This window comes from Adiantum capillus-veneris, chromosome 15, assembly GCF_014529385.1.
Source record: "Adiantum capillus-veneris isolate H3 chromosome 15, ASM1452938v2, whole genome shotgun sequence".
In the NCBI taxonomy this organism is placed as follows: Eukaryota; Viridiplantae; Streptophyta; class Polypodiopsida; order Polypodiales; family Pteridaceae; genus Adiantum; species Adiantum capillus-veneris.
In genome coordinates, this window is record NC_140945.1 from 128,480,391 (window position 1) to 128,502,783 (window position 22,393).

Below are 22,393 nucleotides of genomic sequence, written 5' to 3' on the forward strand. Positions count from 1 at the left end.
ACTCATTGGTTGCCATTGTTTGCCCAAGAATATGTCCACACTCGCCCAATTCATGTAGATTAAGAAATGCTTACAATACTGATAGGATTAACTAGAGGCATAATGAAAGCGGTTTGGCATTAGGATGTGCTAATTTCCTCATTGCTCTCATACCAATTTTTGGTTGGGATGGATAACACGAATAAAAGCAAAGAGTTGAAACAACATAACTTTGCATTCTTTGAAAGAGTGTACAAAGGGCCCCCTGTATAACACTAGTTTGGTACCAAAATAGGACACTTTAGTGTCTTTTTTTCAAATTTTTGAATAGAATTTCATGTCAATTTAAAAACAAAACTTCCTATTTTTTTGCCAAAGTCTTTTATACAATAATCACAGAGTTTTTAAAATTTGCTTCCTATACTTTTGAGCTTATTGTGATAGATAGTTGGGCCATAAAGAGTGCTCGCCCAAAAATTGCATGTAGTGATTATAAAGGATATGTATAATAAACATAGGAAAAAATCATGAGGCCTAGGAAAAATGTGTATGTAGCTTAACTATATTAGTCCCACATGTTTGTCTATACTTTAACCAAATAAAAATTATTTAATGTCATATTAAATTATACTATGTTATGTTTGTTCAATACACAAGTTTCATGCATAAGATTATATACAAAGTAGAACATTTTATTTGTAGAATCTGAAGAGTCTTGATGCTATATAGACATGGATGATATCCAAGTAATACATTAGCATGAAATTATAGTTGTTTATGTAAGCTATAAGTAGGATACATTATTCTATCTCAAAATTGAACTCACTAAAAAAAGTCATTTTTTGTTTGAGAGATTTAAACTCAAAAAAGGAACTTTTTTTCAATTGCAATAAAACATAGCTAATTCCTCATGTAGAACATAGAAAGAGCATCCACAATCTTATTTAAAAGGGTTTGTGGTGACATGTTTATTATTTTGATAGATTAAGCATGACAAAATTTTGACAAGCAACTTGATGTATGAGATTTATGTGAGATTGGACACCCAAAAAAAATGCACATTTTTTGTATTAGATTCACTTTTGATCATAGCTTTTCACTAAGATTACATAAAATCTTTGGTACAAGCTTTGAAAGACCAAATTTTGTTCCCTTATCAGCATTTTTGAAGATTGCATTTCATTGCTTGTTATGTTAAGTAGGCATGAGCACTAGCTTTTAAGGTTAATTTTATTATTTTCCTAGTAAATATCTATTACCAAGGATTTAAGAACTTAGAGAAATAGTTTATTTTCAAGAAGTTATAAGCCTTTAATGTTATTTTTAGAAAATATCTTAAATTTTGGGTAAAAATTTCGATTTCAAACTTATGCTCAATCTCTTATTATAGTACTCATTTTGACATTAAAAAAAATCCTCATTTTTCTTTGGCTCATAAGCTAACTCCAGAATGAACAAAACTACTTTCTAGCTTTACAAATTGAATCCAAAAAGCTGGAAGGAAAACACTTGTCTAGTTACAAAACTAGTGATAAGAGACGGCTTGGGATTTAAGGATGGCAAACTTGATGGCAGCATCATGCAAGTGGAAAAAGACTTTGCATAGAGCTAGCTTTTCATATACGACCATGCTTGGCATCTCTAGCTAACAAAGTTGATGACCACATCTTGCAAGTGCCCTCTCTCTTTGGGTGCCTTCTTTGACATGGCATAATATGCTTACTATCTATATTCATGACAAGAGGCCGTCCTCACAGAGGGATTTAGCCCATTTCCAACATCAAATCCCTTGACCCTTATTTTATATTCGAGTATGAATGAATGCCTAATTTCCATCTATTTATCCTTATTTTAAGTTTGAACTTTTACCATTCATATTTTGGGTGAGTTTACAAGAACTCCTTAATATATAAAATATTGGGGGCCCAACTAGCTCACGTTGGTGTTCCCTTGTAATACAATTTCTTCAAATGGCATTATATTTGACATTGCAAAAAACATGACTAAGGAGATTTTTTGTTGTGGAAAATTTGTTCTATATTCATTGGGATGTTCTTCTAGGCCGAAGTGGTAGGACTATTTGAAAAAGTGCCCCAACACATGGTTGTAATCAAACACAGCTCCAAATTGTAGCAAACAAAACAATACTGCCAGACTCAACACAATGCAGAGCTCTACTCTATGTATTTAACCACTCTTAACACGACGTAAATCATCACCCTCTACTCTCTCAATAGCTCCACAAATTCCAAATAAATGGGCTAAAATCAGGTCCCATCCACCTTCAAGAGATAGGAGCCTTAGAGCCAGAATTCACACTCACTTTGTGCACCCACATTGAAGACCACAAGCTAACATTGCAAACCTAAGGACATGGACAAACAACACGCCCTAAGTTTATCAGTCATGCAAGAGTGGAGCCTACATTACAACCGAAAAATTTAAACAAACTTCACACACCCCCATCCTCTCTCTCTCTCTCTCTCTCTCTCTCTCTCTCTCTCTCTCTCTCTCTCTCTCTCTCTGCCGATCGTCAAGTTTCCATAAACAGTGCACATGCTTCCTACATGCTTTTGATGCTGTCCAGCATTTACTGAAAACAGAGACCAAATTTTGATGAATCATGACACCAAAGGATAGCACATGCATCCTAATTTTAAAATGAAAACAAAGGAGGCATATGACGTCAGGTGTGTAGCATTAAGTGTAAATCGTTAGATTTGAAATATCTGTGACATGTTGCGAATCTAGCCTGGATTTTGTCTTTTAACCGGTGTAAAATACACTAAAGGTCGGTTTTCTGTAAACATGGATACACACACTGATACAAAGACATGGAACTCAAGCTTTTATAATCTTTCCACTCCAAAGGTGTTACATCAATTAATACTAAGCGATCTCTCTATAAGCGAGTAGTGAAAATTGTAGAGCATGCTGAATGACAGACCAGCAAATTGCCAAGTTTTTCATTTCTCCTTGACTTTCAGCCTCCCCTCTCTCGAGCATTTCACAAGAAACTTCCATTCGTGTGATTGCAGTGGCCAACTATCCAGAACTTTTGCACAGTTCGACCGCAATCAGAACTTACCGAATAGCGATGGATGTCATAAGCCCCTGAACTTTTTGAAAAACTGCCTAGCTTGATCCTGCTACAAGCAACAACAATGTTAATAGCCACGTCTTCACAATTTTCTCCACTAGTCAGTCACTAAAAGATTTTACAAGCTAAAGAACTTAAGAAATAGTCAATTTCAATAAGCTGATAAAAACGCACATGAGCTTTTCTTTGTCATTGCAGGAAGGTCTCTGCGAAACTATCCCACTCTAGGGAGTTGCAGGAAGATATTAATCCAATTCTCTATTTCAAGGGCTTCAGTAATAGTACTACCGCATTTGCACTGTAGTCAACATCAGGCCATTTTTCTTTAGCAAGAAACTGGGAAGCATACCGTGGCTTTTCAAAAACCTCAATACTCTGCTCAGCTCTTTTGCAATCTTCCACTGTGAAACGTATAGCTAGGAGGCATAAGAACTATCCATGTGAAGCTACCCAGTTCAGCCACTTCATGAAAGCAAAGTTTGCCAACTGTTCTGGTATTTCATCCTGTACACAAGGGAAGAACCAATAATACAATCATCACGCATCATGGCAACCCAACAATGCTTCTGAAATACCAGAAAGAAGGCACTTACGAAACTCGGAGTCAAATCAGGAACCTGAGCACATACCTTTTCCATGCCCATGTTGAAATTGTCAGTGGAGAGATACCAACGGCCATTATTATCGCCAAGACCTCGATCACTGGTAGCAATATCACTTTCCAAACTGTTAGATTCTTCATCACTACTTGCATGTGCAGTTCTCCTCCTCTTCTTCCTCCTCCTCTTTCTCATCTTCTCAACCCTTGCATCCTTCCTCTCCCAGGAAGCTTGACGGAACTGAATTGAATTTGCCGAAAGGAAAGCCTTCAGAGATAGAGTTGAATGTGCTTCTTTCAACACCAGAACTTGGATGGCCCAAGATTCGAGGGCCAATCCCTTCACTAGCTCCCATTTATTCCAGCATAAGCAATCTTTCCAAAAAGCACGATGCTTTTGTTGAGTGCTGTTTGTCATTTCTCGCAGCGAACTGATTAACGAACTACTGTCCTTCACATTTTCTTCATCTTGTAAAAGACGAAGAAGTTGTCGCGAGTGTGCAATGCAAGCATTACAAATCATCACACACTCTAGTGAAGGACATTCAGCTCCTATTCTCAACACTTTGACGAACCAGCCGTCATTCTTACCTCTCTTTCTACCCTCTGTAACTGAAGCATGTGCCACGCCCTGGCTTAATTCATTGATAAGTTGAAGCAGCTTTTGGTCTTCCAAAAAGGAAAGCAGGCGATGACATAGATGAGTAAAGTCCTCCTCCCAAAAAAACTTCTCAAGCAGCTTCCATACGAGAGAAGATTGATCTTCCATTTTTTCAAGTAGCTTCCTCACAAAAAAATCTATGTCCAGAGACAGTAAATCACCATCTTTAAGGGAGTCCCACAATTCATTAGAACTCCAGAACTCGGGAACATAATCCAGAAAATTTTCGACCGTCTTCAGGACATCAAGATCAAGAAAATAATGAGGCTTTGATGCTAGTGTTGCAGGAGCCTGCCCATGTGTCCCTTTCCATTCAAGCTCGTTCCAATACTTTTCACGATTTACAAATGCAAATCGAGCTAAGGCTTGAGCTCCTGTCTCCTTCTCCCTCCTCTGCGAGGAAGAAAATTTCTCAAACCAATCTAATATCCGCTTGGCATGGCCTGTCATAAATATAGAAAAGCAATGAGTGAAATGTTCAACCACAGGTTTCAAGCCGCAATGTGCATCTAACAAAACTACCTGTGTGCAGGATACATGCATGTTTGCTTGTGTGTGTGTTCTTGCATGGTTAGTATCAAGCTGTAAGTTTAGAGCTACGTCTAACTTTATTGAAAGGTTCCAACATAGTAATTCAAACATGAAAATAAAAAGTACAGCTCATGCAGGCATGCAGCAGGAAGAAAATTGATCATCATGAGACTATGATACATAGCTTTCACATCAACAAAGGACCCTACTCACTAATAAAATTATGCCTAAGCCCAAGTTAAGTGTGATGAGGGCTTTGCAGCAGAAATTGTTGACGGAGTTCCATAATCCCCCTCTGTGGGGGCACAAGGTAGCATCAGCTCTAGAAGGATGTGGAAGCTTTTGTGCGGACTTGCATGATATGTCAGAAGATGAAGTATGACAAGCACAAGGTGACAGGACTCCTAGCCTTTACCAATTTCAAGTCAACCGTAGGAGAGTATTGCTATGAATTTTCTTTGATCTCCCAAAGACCATGATGGCATGTGGACTATGGTAGATAGATTCAGCAAGCAAGCTCCACTTTGTACCAAGCCAATCACTTGGCTAAACTGATTATTGGACATCTTCGGATATCATGGAGTGCAATCTTCCGTATCAGACAAAGAACAGGTTTTGGAGGGCAGTGCGCAAGATTGGGTACGACATTCTTAAGTTTTCATCCATAGACCGATAGGCAGTCCAAGATTACCAACTTGGTGTTGTTAGTGTTACAAGCTTGGACACTCCAATCGAGAAATCAATAGCAACACACGAACAGAACCTGCAATAACTGAACTGAACTTCAATACAGCTAGAGAGAGAAGAGGAGAGTCGACACGGAACGGCAAAGTTCCGTCCCTAGACACGCTGGTCCCAAAGACGGGTGCGGTGCCCCTTTCGGTATTTATTACTTCACCAAGGTACAACTCCACAAGGGTCCTGTCACAAAGTGATGACGTGGCATGACCTAAAGGACGAGCTCCGAACAGAAAGCAGTTAAATCCCTTGTGAAAGATGCAATAGAAGTTTTACCAATTTTCAAGTCTTGCCGAGTGGCCAAATTTTAGGAGTTCGGTTTCTACCAACTTATGGGACCTTTGTCTCATGGGGCCGAGGAGACACAAAGGGATAAAAGATTTGCATGGAGGTCTGATGACGTGGCAGCTGTACCGAAGCCCGCGAATCACATTGATGACGTGGTAACTGTTCAGATTTCCATGTTTTATGCTGCTGACGTGGCAGGCAGTACGGATTTCCGCAAATCGCGTTGACAGCCCCCAACGCTAGCTTTTGGGCCCAAATGCTTTTAGACTTTAAGCTTTTCATGTATACGACTTTTTGAAGGTCCACGAACTAAATTAATTTCCAGGGCCTTAGTCTCGGGCAGATTAGCTTGGGAGCACTACTGAGACAAGGACCCTCGAACATTGTACTTTGTGAAGAATAATAATAAAGAAATACCGAAAGGGACGCCAGTCTTTGGGGCCACTCTCTGGGCGCAGAACTACGCAGTGCCGTGTCGTCTCTCTCTCAGTTTTTGTTCAACTCTTTCAGTTTTCTCACATTTGTTGTGGACGATTCCCGACTTGGGGTGACCAAGTCTGTTACAGTGGTATCAAAGCCCAATCGATTCTTCCTCTACAAAGGATCCCTTTACTCGCAGAACACATGGATTCAGTCGACAAATCCCGCCAGAAGGAAACTTTGGCACCCGACCACTCCGGTTCGAGAGAGAAAAACGAAGATTCTAACAGACATCGACCATTTTGGAAGAGTATCCACCTACTAAGTACGAACGAATGGAGATGCAGTGTCAACAACAGGTTGATGCTTGAGCCACCAACAGAAGCTTCAATATTCCAAGGATCCTCAGTATGCAAAGTTTTTGGTCAAGCATCCACTTGACGAGATGCATTCTCGCATCCGCTCATCTCTGAAGAAGACGTCTACATCACCAGAGCCAACTCAAACGGTGTATTTAGAGGAATTCAATGAAGCAGTAGAATGGCGAGTCAACACACTCATGAAGACCAAGAAGCAACCACGGAAACAAAGTCATGCAACCAACTATCCATGCTATGTTGGAAATGTACTTTTGAGAATGCCAGGAAGGCAGAGAAGTGTGTGAGATTTGAGGGTGTTTCCAGTTTATTTGTCACAAAGTGGTGACGTGGCATGTCCAACCGCCCGGCAGGATGGTGATGTGGCAGAACAGTACGACAGACTATATGGACGGTGACGGGGCTCATTGTACGGATGCCGTAGCGCTGACACGCTGACGTGGCTCACTGTACGGACGCAACAAATCGCGCTGACAGGCTGATATGGCACAGCGTACAGATTTCCGCTTTTTGCGTTGACAGATTTTCAGCCATCAATTTTTTAGGAGTTTTGCTTTTAAGTTCACTGCTTATCGGGGCTCTGCTTTTAGCATCCCTTTGTAAGAATAAAGGGACCCTAGGGGCAATATAAAAAGAAATACCGAAAGGGGCACCAATCTTTGGGGTCAATCTCTCTTGGCACGGAACTAAGCCGGGCCGTGTCGACTCTTTAATTGTGAAGTATTTTAAGTAAATCTCCACTGTGTCGTGACAAAATCTAGACTTGGGGTGACCAAGTTTGTTACAATGGTATCTAAGCACGGCCGATTTCTCTTCTACCGAGAAATCCGATCCTTGTTATTGCAGCACTTATGAACTCCGAGGAGAATCAGACGACTCCATCTGCCACCCCTGAGACAGGAGGCAATACGGAAAATTCAAGCGACTTAGTAGAGAATGAGTACGGGCCACTGCACCATATGAACTCATGGAGATGCAACATCGACAGCAGGTTGACGGTTGTGCAGAGCAAATGCTTCAGTCTACCAAGGATCCCCAATACGCAAAGTTTTTGACCCAGCAGTCAATGGCTGAAGTGCATACCCATTGGCAAAAAGCCATCGAGACACCAATCAAACCAGCAATTAAGAAACCTCCTACTCCGAGGATGTTCACTAAAGAAGAACTCCATGATGTGGTCTAGACCCAAATCAATCAAATTTGGACACGAAGAAGCCATTGAAGAAACCATCCAAGAAGCAATTGAAGAAGCACAATAAGGGGACTGACTACCCCGGTTACTTGGGCCATCAATCTTCTTTTGCAATTGCACGAAAACAAAAGAAGCATGTGCGTTTCGAAGGACTACCAGCTCTTCTTCCGACAGTTCTTCCAACTCTTCCTCTTCCGACTCAAGCGAGGAGGACAAGAAGGGCAAGAAGCGAAGTAAGAAACAAAGTTTTAGAAAGAACAAGAAAAAGGCAAAGTAGATCAGATTCCGACCAGTTTTTGTTAGTTTGTCACGTGACACATCCCAACCCTATGTGTCCGTGGACAAGCTACACCACAGCATGGTTCAGTCAGTTCATTCAAGTTTAGATTAGCAGTGATCTGGCACTTTTGTGAGTCTATTCGTAGACCGTGCATGCCCAATCACTTAGCATAGATGCATATCCTCCGGTTGCACACAGCATGATCGTCGGAATTCCCATCAGAATCCATTAGCATCAGTTAGGGGAATTTTCCAGTGCATTTAGCCTATTTTCCTATTTATTGGGATTTTCACTTATTATTTTTAAGTGACTTTCCAACAAAAGTAGGTAGGGCAATTTTGCTAAGTTTCTATATAAGCAAACCCAAGTTAGCACTAAATGGCAGAAGAGGCAGCAGAAGCACCTTGCTCAACAGGCAACTTCTCAGCAAGACCAACCCCCGCGACTACTCTGGCGTTTTCTCCACAGAAGACCTAGCGTTTTTGCATCAGATCAGCCTTGGCGATTTGTGCACAGCAGATCAGCCCCGGCGTCATCACGACACAGCAAATCAGCCTAGCGTTTTTGCATTTGCAGAACCCCGGCGACAGAAGGACCAATTTCAGCCCCTGGCGTTTTTGGATTTCAGCAGCAAATTAAGACCGGCATCATTCACCTAAAGTGTAGCAGATTCAGGCCGTAAAGACCATCAGTTTTCAGCCCTAAGAAACCTCATTTTTCAGCCAAGAAAACGCAGCCAAAACAGTCATTTCAGCCACCAAAACAGTCCCGAAATTCAGCGATTAGAAGATCTCAGATTTCAGCCGCCGTCGTTGTCGTCGTCGTCGTCGGCGGCGGCGGCGGCATAGACCAAGTTGCATAGTCCATTGCATACGCATTGTACACCTTTGTGCAATCAAGACATAGACCACTCTCGCCAACGAGAGTGGGGCCTTCGGAGAAGGGTTTTACAACCTCTCGGGTGTCGTATCTCTTCTCTCTCCTTCTCTCAATCTCATTCACTTGCACGCACAATCCACTCACTTTGTTCGTGACCACAGCACTCTACAAGATGGAAAGCTCTCTCTTTCCCTAAAGAACTAAAAGGAACCTTGAGCAGTAAAGATCACTAATCTTGAGAAAAAACAACATTCATTCCGTTGCACCTAACATTGGTATCAGAGCTTTGGAAGTGTTCTGCATTACTCAAGGAAAGAACCACAATAATTTTTTGCTTGTTGCGATCGCATGAACCCAAGTTCGCTCGGGTGTGGCGATTCCTAATCGTGTTTTGTTGAAGAGTGACAGGAATCCCAAGAAAGAAGGGCTTGTCCAGCCTCCCCTTGTGTCTCTTTTCACTCATTGAGAGCGGACCGTGCACTTAGCGGCTGGCCAATCGACGTGAGGTGGGAAAAAGCAACCTTGGTGTGAGCGCAAGGCCGCCAAGGGGTGCGCCCGCAAAAAAGGGTAGAACTCGGGTGAAGAAAAGATCCTTCTCCAACGCGATTTGCAAGCAAAAGAAAACCTCTAGGACCCGAAGAACCCAAGACCCTCAAGAATCAAGAACCTCAAGAACCCAAGATTCTCACGAATCAAGGACCTCAAGAACCTCAAGACCCGCAAGAACCCAAGTTCCTCATGGACTTAAGAACCCAAGACCCACAAGAACCCACACGATTGCAGAATGGTCATCACTCGAAGCGGCATGGATACTTCGCTTGGAGGTGATGAGCATGAGAGAGGCGAAGAAGAATTTTCCCCACTAGGAGGTTTTTCCGACCCTTCCCCATCTACGACAAAGATTGCACTAACTCCTATAGAGGCTTTGTAGCAATTTTTTCTGAAACAAAAGTTAGAACGAGAAGCAAGAAATGCAGAAAGAAAAGCAGAAAGAGAGCGTGAACACGAAGAAAGAATGGTAGCCATAAAGCATGAGTACAAAGAAAGGAAAGCCGCCTTGTTGCAACTCTTTTCTCAAGTGCCGGCACCGATGCACAAAATTCGGGAAAAGGAGACTCTCTCCGTTTCTTCTTCTCCAAAGCATGACTCCAGGATTTGCATGATTGTGTGAAGCATGATGATGATTTGATTGATAATGATTTGCATGATGATGAGAAGCATGATGATGAGAATGATAATGATTTGCATGATGATTTGAAGCACAATGATAAGCATGATGGTTTGGATGCCAATGATTTGCATAATGATTTGGATGACAATGACAAGCATGATGATTTGCATGATCAAGATGTGATTTCTCACAAGCATGATGAGTTGCATGTAGATGTTGTGATTGTTCACAAGGATGATGTGTTAGTGGATGCTTTTTCTAGCGAAGCTAACCTCGTTGTAGAATCGATCTTGGCTTTCGAGTCGAGGTCCACAGAACCCCCACAAGACGATTCGATGGATCCCGAAGAAGCGATCTTGGCTCTCGAGCCTTGGTCCAAAGAACCATCACAGGAAGTATTGTGTGTTCGCATGATTGATACGCACGCATTGTTCGAGTGTTTCATTCGTGACGGTTTCCTGTATTTTAGTCAGCATCGTTATGTGATCCCTTTTATTAGGCATGACATATTGTATGTTGACCACGTTTCTCTCATGAATGACCACGAATGTATGCCAATTGATCATGAAAAGCTGAAAAGTTTGTATGTCAGGAAATCACATTCCATGTCTCTTCCTTGGCATGACACAGTTTCCGAAAGAGCACATGATAGTATGAGCACCAAGCATGGGCATTTCCATTGGGATTTGCCACAGTTGATTGATTTCGATCAAACAGAAAAGATTCGACCTCATTGTTTATATGTGTTTGATGAACGGGTTGTCACTCCGTCTATTTGTTCATCTATATTGCATACACGGTCTTTAGAGAAGACAAGATTTTTTTCCTTCACTTTACATGGAATGCGTATGTTAATGGTTTTGTGTTGAAGATTGTTTCAGGAATTTTCAGCCATGGAGATTCTTGAAGACGAAAGAAGCAGAACTCTCGACGAAGTTGAAGCAAGAAAGGAGATTCAGAAGACTTTGAGTCGCTTTCAGTGTGGCCCAAAGAAGCAAGCGTTGCAAACCTTTATGAAGTTCAAGTACCGCACGACCCACACATCAGAGTGGGCCGGCGAAGAGTCCCTTCCAGAATTCCGGATGCTGTTGACGATCTCCCTCGACGCCATACAGTTCGGTACCAGTATCTCACTTTGAAAAGGAGGGGATGTCACGTGACACATCCCAACCCTATGTGTCCGTGGACAAGCTACACCACAGCATGGTTCAGTCAGTTCATTCAAGTTTAGATTAGCAGTGATCTGGCACTTTTGTGAGTCTTCGTAGACCGTGCATGCCCAGTCACTTAGCATAGATGCATATCCTCCGGTTGCACACAGCATGATCGTCGGAATTCCCATCAGAATCCATTAGCATCAGTTAGGGGAATTTTCAAGTGCATTTAGCCTATTTTCCTATTTATTGGGATTTTCACTTATTATTTTTAAGTGACTTTCCAACAAAAGTAGGTAGGGCAATTTTGCTAAGTTTCTATATAAGCAAACCCAAGTTAGCACTAAATGGCAGAAGAGGCAACAGGAGCACCTTGCTCAACAGGCAACTTCTCAGCAAGACCAACCCTCGCGACTACTCTGGCGTTTTCTCCACAGAAGACCTAGCGTTTTTGCATCAGATCAGCCTTGGAGATTTGTGCACAACAGATCAGCCCCGGCGTCATCACGACACAGCAGATCAGCCTAGCGTTTTTGCATTTGTAGAACCCCGGCAAAAGAAGGACCAATTTCAGCCCTTGGCGTTTTTGGATTTCAGCAGCAAATTAAGACCGGCATCATTCACCTAAAGTGTAGCAGATTCAGGCCGTAAAGACCATCAGTTTTCAGCCCTAAGAAACCTCATTTTTCAGCCAAGAAAACGCAGCCAAAACAGTCATTTTCAGCCACCAAAACAGTCCCGAAATTCAGCGATTAGAAGATCTCAGATTTCAGCCATCGTCGTCGTCATCGTCGTCGTCTTCGTCGTCGTCATCGTCGTCATCGTCGTCGTCGTCGTCATCGGCATAGACCAAGTTGCATAGTCCATTGTATACGCATTGTACACCTTTGTGCAATCAAGACATAGACCACTCTCGCCAACGAGAGTGGGGCCTTCGGAGGAGGGTTTTACAACCTCTTGAGTGTCGTATCTCTTCTCTCTCCTTCTCTCAGTCTCATTCACTTGCACGCACAATCCACTCACTTTGTTCGTGACCACGGCACTCTACAAGACGGAAAGCTCTCTCTTTCCCTAAAGAACTAAAAGGAACCTTGAGCAGTAAAGATCACTAATCTTGAGAAAAAACAACATTCATTCCGTTGCACCTAACATAGTTCTACGGAGAAGTCATCCTCTGACATTTTGGACTCCGACGATCACATGTTTAATGAAAAGAAGAAACACCTTTACAGAGCCAACCAATATGATTTCCTCGAAGATAAGAACAAGAAGACAAAGGAGCTTCTCTAGAGGGCATTACTCAAAGCACTCCAAGATCAGGAGGGCAACATCATTTTTAAAGGAAAATGCACGAACATGGTGGTCTACTCTTCTTCCAAGGAAAGAAGCTCTGACCAAGTGGTTGAAGTTCAAACCGCTCTTTATTTCTTCTTGGTTGACCCAAGAGTACGAACGAGATGTGAGAACCGCTCGGAACCATCTTCGGATGACCAAGGGTGACACTTTGGATGCCTGTTGTGAAGGTTTTGGGATTCCTTTTACCGACCTCCTCGTTTAAGGTGGTCACTTTCAAAGAACAAATTGAGCGGTTTTGCTGCGGACTCCCTACAAAGATCCAAGATTACTGCCTTGAACAAAAGTCTGAGTGATGCACGACCCCTTTTGACTACGGAACAAAGAGCCGCCTATCTCAAAGAGGGGAAGTGTTTTGGTTGCGGGGAACAAGGGCACATCTCCGCCTAAGTGCCCCAAAAAGGCACAACGAGGACAAACTGAAGACAGGTCTAGGAGTCCTAGAGCAGCGAAAGAACCTCCCTTAGTGGCGTTTTCCCTCCAGGCAGAAAGACTCCCCTAGCCTAGCGTTTTTCATCAACATCAGCCTTGGCGTTTTCCTCAGCGGATACCCATCGCCTGAAGATCTCAGCCATTGGCGTTTCCAACAAGCATTCATCGCCATAGCATCTACTTCCTGCTAGCGTTTTTCCTCCAGGACGGAAGTGCAGCCCTAGCGTTTTCTAAACCTCCATCGCCCTCTCTGTGCATGGCGTTTTCAGCAGACAAGCATCAGTAGTTTTCAGCCTTTACCATCATAAAGACCATCAGTTTTCAGCCATCAGAGAGCAGCACCCTTAAGCGTTTTTGGTCCCGATGATATTCAGCCAGTAGCGTTTTGGGACAGCAACAATTCAGCCTCAAATTTCAGCCCCTAGCGTTTTTGGACAATAGTACCAAAGCTTCAAATTTCAGCCCTTAATTCGGTCTCGCCATCCCCGTCGTCGTCGACATCGATCTAGCCTAGACTTGCATCAATCACATGCATCCAATTTGTACCAGTTTGTGCAATCAATCTAGACCACTCTCGCCAACGAGTGGGGCCTTCGGAGTGGGGCCTTCGGAGGAGGGTTTTACGTCTTTGGTGTCGTATTCTCTTCTCTCTCTATCTCTCAGTCTCATACACTTGCACACATAGTGTCCATTCACTTTGTTTGTGATCATTGCACTCTCTCATTAAGAACGGAAGGCTCTCCCTTCCATAAGAACAAAAGGAACCTTGAGCACAGTTCGGAGCACTCATCTTGAGCAAAGTTCAAACATTCATTCCGCTGCACCTTATAAAAAAGGCAAAGGGAAGATGAAAGCAGGACTATTACCGGAACTTTGCCGCACATGGGGCAAAGTAAAAGATCAAGAAGCCCTCGTCTTCTTTGATGGAGGAGCCAAGGCCAACTTCATTTCACTTGCATTGGCGGCTCGACTCAAGATTATGCCCAACAGGATGGGGCCACCGGCGAAGGCAGTTCTAGCGGCGGCCGGACGGGATGTAGCCATTACACCTGTCATTAGCAAACTTCGTTTGCATTGTCAGGGGTATTTAGGGCACGAGAACTTTTACATCATGCCTTTGGTAGGATGTGACGTCCTCCTAGGAATCCCTTGGTACTATAAGAACAACGCGGTGGTCGACTAGCGGGCCAAGAACCGACCTTGACCAATAAGAAGGGCAGGAAAATTGTACTTGATGTAAAATTGAAGGGCGAGTCTGTCCCTATTGTATCGGTTTTGGCCATTTCAAAATTAAAGAAATCTAGTCTTTTTGTTTACTCGATTTATTTGAAAGAATTGACAGCGAAAGAACATGTCTGAATTGAACAAAGAATGACAAGAATTTCTGCACACACATGCTCACTGTTTCTCGAAAGGCCTGCCAGGCAAGTTACCTCCATCTCGTCCTGAGGATCAATGATCTGATTCCTATAACCACATCACTAAACCAGTCATCTAGACATAGAGTCTAAGAGCGAGGACCCGCGAGATTTGTACTTTGCTCAAAGATTAATATAAAAAGAAATACTGGAAGGGGTGTCAGTCTTTGGGGCCAATCTCTATTGGCACAAAATTACGCCAAGCCGTGTCGACTCTTTAATTGTGAAGCATTTTAAGTGAATCTCTATTGTGTCGCAACAGAATCTAGAGTTGGGGTGACCCAAGTTTGTTACATTATCCTCATCCATTTCTGACAACTCAGACAGTTCTTCTACCTCTGAGTTCAGTGATGAGTATAACAGACTTGGACACGCCAAGTCGAGAATCTACCATGACACCACAAATAATCTCTTCAAACAATTCACAGTTCACAATTCAATCGACACTGGCCCGGCGAAGTTCCGTGCCTAGAGATATTGGCCCCAAAGATTGGCGCCTCTTTCGGTATTTCTTTTTGTATTAATCTGTGTTCAAAGTACAAGAGTGCGGGCACGTGCTCGCACTCGGACTCTGCGTCCACATGCTCTGAGTTATGAGGCCCTCCCTACATATTTAAAGATTACAAGGGATGCTAAAAGCAGAGCCCCAAAAGCATCAAAAACTATCCCAAAAGCTAAAAATCAAAAGCTGGTTCTTTTTTTCTCTTTCAAGCTCTCTTGAGCTAAAATAAAGCAAAGCTTTTAATTATTAAAGCTCTCTCTCTCTATCTCCTTGCATGAAATAAAGCAACAAAGCTAGATTGCATAACCAAAATCAGCCAGCAAAAAGCAAACTGCCGCTCGCTGCCGCCACATCAGCATCTCCACAAAGCGCGCCGCAAATTCCAGGCATCCGTACAGCTGCCACATGTCAATCCCCCGGCAATCGGCAGCCACATCAGTATTTTCACCGGGGTGTGTGTGGATGTGTCCTCTGTTGCCCAGTAATATCCAAGCATGACACGTCCCAATTTGTGACATACCCCCCTCTTGAAAGCATTGTAATCGGCCCCGATTACGCCTGCAAAACAGACAGAAGCCATAAACTTCCTTAGCAGACACTGACTATTAGTACCTACGCACTAGGAACACACATCTAGCACATGTACCAATCGGCAGTCACATCACAGGACATCACATGACAATCCACATTAAACATTCATTCGGATCTTAGACCATGCTTTATCGGCAATGCAGTTAGCAATCGCATCTAGATCCACTCAGGACCTCATAGATGCCCGATTGACTAACCACTATTGCAACCATGTCTATTCGAGATCATTCAAACCAAAATGCTGCAATCATCTCGTCTATCAGTTCCTGCACTTAAAAACAAGTCAAGAACATATCAGTTTCATATTCCGGAATTCCATTTCATAAAGTCATACAACAGAATACTGTCAACTCTCAATATCCTTGAAGCTCGAAGAGACATCAGTGACTCTACTATTCAATAATCAAGGCATCTGTTGACAAAGGAGCGGAGTAACTCCCCTCTTGTGCAACCCACTGCACCAGATCTCCGGCCAAGCTGAATTCTGGGTTCCCTTTGGAGTAGACTATGCTAAACCAAAAGCTTCAAGGTAAAGTTTCACAATCAGAGGAGTATCTGCTAGGTCCTCCTCCTCCATCCACTTCGTATCCAATGCAGGATAGTTCTTGAATTTAACCAACAACCGCCTTCTTACTTTACCCTTATTCTTTCTGTCCTTATGTGTCAAAATTTGTTCAGGAACAAGGATCTCCTCGTTTTCTTTCACTTCGGATTGCTCATCAGGCTCCCGAGCTTCAGGCACATCTCCTTTAAAAGGTTTCAAGAGACTCACATGAAATTCATTGTGAATCCTCCAAGTGTCAGGCAATTTCAGTCGGAATGAGACATCATTGATCCTTTCGGAGATCTGGAAAGGTCCATAGTATCGCATACTAAGCTTTGGAAGCCGCTCCTTTCCCTTCTTCTTTCTCAAGCGTGCCTTCTCAAAACGTAAGAGCACCCAATCATCTTCCTTCAATTTCAAATCGCGACGATGGCGATCCGCTGCCTTTTTCCGTCTTTCCTAAGATTTTTGCAAAGCCTCGCGGACCTTGGCAAAAGCCGTGTCCAAGTCGCGCGTGTACTCATCAGCTTCAAAAATCTTATCTTTCGTGCTTAGGAAGGGTGGAACCTTCACAGCACCTTCAATAATCTCAAATGGCGCCTTCCCTGTCAAAGAGTGTATCATGTTATTGTAGGCAAATTCCACCAAAGGTAGATACTTTTCCCATTGAGTCTTCTGATCCAAGATATAAGACTTCAATAAATCTAAAACCATTGAATTGGCAATCTCAGATTGCCCGTCAATCTTCGGGTGGAAAGATGACGAGAACTGCAACCGCGTGTCAATGTTCTCCCAAATTGCCTTCCGAAACAAACTCGTAGATCTGGGGTCCCTGTAGCAAACAATCGTCTCAGGCATGCTATGTGATCTGAAAATCTAGGCCACAAACAGTCTCGCTAAGTGATCCGGCTTGATTGTTTTCTTCACTGGAATGAAATGAGCCTGCTTGCTAAATCTGTCAATAACAGTCTAGATACCATTGTGACCACTCTGTGTTCTTGGGGGATCAAAAATGAAATCCATTGTAATACTTTTCCAGGGGCGGGTGGGTATGGGCAAAGGCTGTAACAATCCCTGTGCTATATGCCTGTCAAGCCTGACCTTCTAGCATACCAAGCACCTACGCACAAACTCGTCCACATCCTTCTTGAGTCTCGGCCAAAAGAAATATCTCTCTACCTCTTTCATGGTGATAGCAATGCCGCGGTGACCCATAAAAGGTGGACAATGGCATTCAGTCATAACCTTTTCCCTCAACGACACAACATGGTTTTCCTCGTCAAGTAGCCATCCCGAATGGAATATCCCGCTACTATCTCTCCATCCCGTATCCGTGTGAAAACGTCTGCAAAATCCGTATCTGTGGCATACTGGTCGACCATATCCTCAAAGCTCCTATGGTGTATCGCGGAAATAGACAGAACCAGCGGCTTCCGAGACAAAGTATCTGCCACCAAATTCTTCTATCTTTGAACATGGACAATCTGGGAGTTAAAATGTGACAAGATGTTCACCCACCGCATCTCTTTTCCAATAGCTGCTTCTGTGACAAGAAGTACCGTAAACTCTGATGGTCTGTAAAGACAGTAAAATCCGCTCCGAGTAGGTAGTGCCGCCATTGAGTAAGAGCATGGATAACCGCCAAAAGCTCTTTCTCATAAATCTGTGCTGTCAATTCCGGCCTTGAGGACAATCAGCTCTCGTAAGCAATGACATGGCCTTCTTGCATTAAGACCGCACCCAGACTACGACCACAAGCATCACAAATGACTTCTGCAAGTCCGGCAAAGTCAAAACTGGTCCTGTAGTCAATTTTCCTTTCAATAACTGAAAGGCACTCATCTTTCTGGGTCCCCACGAGAAAGGGACTCCTTTCTGTGTCAAGATATGCAAAGGGGAAGCAACCTCTGCAAACTTTCTAATGAACCGCTTGTAGTACGAACACAATCCCAAGAAGCTTCTAACTTCATGGACATTCTTCACATCTGGCCAATCACGGATAGTCTCTTTCTAAGCCGGATCCATCTGCTCTCCTGCTGCTAACACAATGTGTCCCAAAAAGTGTATCTCTGGTAGGAAAAAATCACTTTTCTTTGCATTACTCACTAACTTGTGATCTCGTAATGCCTGAAAGACTTGAAGCAGATGATCTCTATGTTATGCCTCATCCTTGGAGAAACAATGATATCGTTAAAGAAATTGCCAACAAGTAGCGTGTACTCTTGAAAAATAATGTCCATCATCCGGTTAAATGTCGTAGGAGCATTGGTTAAGCCAAACAGCATCACCAAAAACTCAAATAACCCAAAAGTCGTCCGAAAGGCTATCTTGTAGACATCTCCCGACGCGATTCGGATCTGATGATATCCACTTTTCAAGTCAATCATGCTAAAGCATGAGGATCCCTGAACTCGGTCAAGTATATCATCAATTCTAGGAATCGAAAATTTGTTCTTGATGGTGATTTTGTTGAGAGCTCTATAATTTATGCACATTCTCCAAGATCCGTCTTTCTTCAAAACCAACAATACTGGAGAGCAATACGGTGAAGTACTAGGCTGGACAAAACCCTTTTTCAAGAGGTCTTTCACTTGGTTCATAATCTCTTCATTTTGGGCTCGGCTCACACGGTAAGGTGGTCGGTTCGGTGGTGTGCTTCCAGGTATCAGATCAATGGTATGATCTTCAGGATGATCGGGTGGTAACTCGCCCGGCAGGCCCTCTGAGAAGCAATCGGCATGAGAGTGGAGAAAATCTTGGAGTTCTTTATCAAGTTCAGACATATTTGTCCTATCCTCATCACTCAACTCTTTCAAAAAAATCGAGTAAACAAACAAACTAGATTTCATCACTTTGAAATGGCCGAAGCCGATACAATAGGGACAGACTCGCCCTTAAGTTTTATATCGAGTACAATGGTTCTGCCCTTCTCTGTGGTAAATGTCGTTTTCCTCACCCGATAATCGACCACGGCGTTGTTCTTGTGGTACCAGGGAATTCCCAAGAGGACATCACAACCTTCCAAAGGCATTATGTAAAAGTCCTCATGCCCCAGATACCCCTGACAATGCAACCGAAGTTTGCCAATGACAGGTGTAATGGCTACATCCCTGCCGGGTGCCGCTAGAAATGCCTCTACAAGTGGTCCCATCCGATCGGGAGTGATCTCGAGTTACACCGCCCATTCCGGTGAAATGAAGTTGGCCTTGGCTCCTCCATCAAAGAAGATAAGAGCTTCTTGGTCTTTCACTTGCGCCAAGCCCGGCAAAGTTCTGTACTCTCGTCCATCATGATGGGATCGGTACCCATGCAATCTGAACCAGTCATGTTTTCATCTTGCCTTTTCTTCCACGTTCCTCAACTGCTCTCGAACTCTCATGCCTCTCGTCGTCCTTGTCGTTCTGTGCCTTTTTAGGGCACTTTGCGGAGATATGTCCAGTTTTCCCGCATCCAAAGATATGTTTAGTTTTCCCGCATCCAAAGCACTTCCCTTCCCTCATGTCGCGAGCTCTCTCTTGAGTAATGAGTTTGGGTCGTGCATCCTTCTTTTTCTTTTTTGGGTTGCTCTTCCTCTTTCTACTTTCATTTGTCGAAGTCTGTTCAGCCTTTTGCGTCATGATCTCATCTGTGGGGTAGGTCAAGCTGCCAGAGTGAATGGCAAAACCCCGTTTCGTATGGCTCATCAACTCCTGAATGGAAGTTGACTTTTGTTCCAAGCAGTGATCTCGGATTTCTGTAGATAGACCCGCAGTAAACCGCTCAATCTGTTCCTTGAACGAGATCTTCTTAAATGAAGAGGCAGGTAGAAAAGAGCTCCGAAATCTCTCGCAATAAGCGTCCACTGTATCCTTCTTAGTCATCCGAAGATGGTTCCAAGTAGTTCGTATATCGCGTTCATACTCTCAAGTCAACCAAGAAGAAATAAAAAGCCTCTTGAATTTCAGCCATTTTACTGGCGCAGTCTTGTTTAATAGAAGCGTGGACCACCAAGTTCGAGCATTCCCCTTAAAGTAAGGGGCAGCTCTCCGAATCTTAAAGTGCTCTGAGTAACGCCCTCCCACGAAAGCGAAGTCAAAGTGTTGTACAAAAGACAAAGCCTTCGAAGCATCTCTATAACCAGAAAACGTGTCAAATTTAATTGATTGTCCACCTTCCTTAAACTCCCGGACTTTCTTGCTTTTGTCTTCCAGAAAGTCATACTAGTTGGCTTTATAAACATTTCTTCTTCTTTGCATAAAAGTTGTCATCAGAGTCCGAACTATCTGAAGACGAGTCCTTTGTAGAACTGTCACTCACGGGGCGAAATTTAGACTTCTTTGCCTTTTTCTTGCCCTTTCCGAAGCGTTGCTTCGCTTTTTGCCTTTTCTGTCTTCTTCGCTCGAGTCAGATGAGCTAGAAGAACTGTCAGAAGAAGAAGAAGAAGAAGAATTGGGTACTCCTTCAAATCGAACACGCTTCTTCTGCTTTCTTGCCTTTTCAAAAGTAGACTGACGACCCAAATAACCCGAGAAGTCAGTGCTTTTCTTTTGCTTTTTGTTGTGCTTTTTTAATTTGTTCTGCGCGTCAAAAAGCTGAGCAATTCGTGCATCAACCACCTCTTCTAATTCTTGCTCTGTATACTTCCTGGGCATAGGAGGTTTCTTAAGAGCGAGTTTGGGGGGTGGTTTTGTGGTCTTCTGCCACTGCGTGTGCACCTCATCGAAAGAGGTCTCGCTCATATATTTTGCAAATTTTGGATCCTTCACAAAATTGAGCATCATCTTTGTTGCGTCGCCGATCAATCGTTGACGCTCCGCCAAAGTAGGCCGAGGCGGGCCATACTCCTTGCCTGAATCTTCGTTGTGATCCCTTCCCGCATCTCCAGATACAGAGGGAGTCGCCTGATCTTTACTTGAAGCCATAGGTGTCGCGGGAAAAAAAAGATCGGATTTTCCGTAGAAGAGAAATCGGTCGTGATCTGATACCACTGTAACAGACTTAGACACTCCAAGACGAGAATCTACTACGACACCACAAATAATCTCTTCAAACAATTCATAGTTCACAATTGAATTGACACTGGCCCAGCGGAGTTCCGTGCCTAAAGATATTGGCCCCAAAGAGTGGCGCCCCTTTCGATATTTCTTTTTGTATTAATCTGTGTTCAAAGTACAAGAGTGCGGGCAGACGCTCACAATTAGACTCTGCATCCAAATGCTCTGAGTTATTGAGGCCCTGCCTGCATGTTTAAAGATTACAAGGGATGCTAAAAGCAGAGCCCCAAAGGCTTCAAAAGCTATCCCAAAAGCTGAAAATCAAAAGCTGATTCTTTTTTTCTCTCTCAAGCTCTCTTGAGCTAAAATAAAGCAAAGCTTTTGATTATTAAAGCTCTCTCTCTCTCTCTCTATCTCCTTGCGTGAAATAAAGGAGCAAAGCTAGATTGCGTAACCAAAATGACAGCAAAAAGCAAATTGCCACTCGTTGCTGCCACGTCAGCATCTCCCCAAAGCACGCCGCAAAATTCCGGGCGTCCTACGGCTGCCACGTGTCAGTCGCCAGTAAATCTGCAGCCACGTCAGCATTTTCACCGGGGTGTGTGGATGTGTCCTCTGCTGCCCAGCAATATCCAAGCATGACACATCACCCAATGTCCAAGCATAACACGTCACCAATTTGTGACAATGAGGAAGAGCAAGAAGATTAGAAAGACTTAGAGACACCGCAGAGGCAAGAAGAAGGCAAAGAAGAGCCCATCCCATAGAAGATCTCGGGAGTATTTTGATGGTTCGGACGAGGATTCTCTCTCCTCAATTAGTTCGGATTCTCATGAGCCGATGTTTTCAACCAAGAGGAAGTATATTTACACAGCCAACCAATATGATTGTCTCGAGGATAAGGGTAAGAAGCCTAAGGATTTCAAAGAGGACGAGCAAACAATTAAGTTCGATACTTTTTCTAGTTTTAAAGATACCCACAAGGCCGTCACTTTTATCAAACAATTTGACATCGCATACTCCGGAAGACGCTACTCAGAGCATTCCAAGGTTCGGGAGGCGCCATCTTACCTCAACGGGAACGCACAAACCTTGTGGTCTATCCTGGTCCTACGGAGGGAGGCACCAACGCAGTGAATTCAGTTCAAGCAATTTTTTACTTCTTCATGCCTACCCAAGAATACGAACACGATGTGATCACAACTTGAAATC

At 43.3% G+C, this 22,393-nt stretch overlaps 1 protein-coding gene across 2 annotated transcripts in view; it reads right to left on the reverse strand.

The window, feature by feature from the left end:
• Window positions 1–2,985: 2,985 nt before the first annotated feature.
• The window catches only part of LOC147441476 (uncharacterized), a 33,267-nt gene continuing 13,859 nt past the window's right edge, over window positions 2,986–22,393 (reverse strand). The window contains exons 2-4 of one of the 2 annotated variants that reach the window (XM_086483106.1): window positions 3,709–4,781; window positions 3,254–3,583; window positions 2,986–3,125 (exon numbers count right to left, since the gene is read on the reverse strand). In XM_086483106.1, coding sequence (XP_086339232.1) covers window positions 3,512–3,583; window positions 3,709–4,781 — 1,145 coding nt within the window. In that variant the 3' untranslated portion in view covers window positions 2,986–3,125; window positions 3,254–3,511. The remainder of the gene's footprint in view (window positions 3,126–3,253; window positions 3,584–3,708; window positions 4,782–22,393) is intronic. The other variant, XM_086483107.1, reaches the window with a different exon arrangement.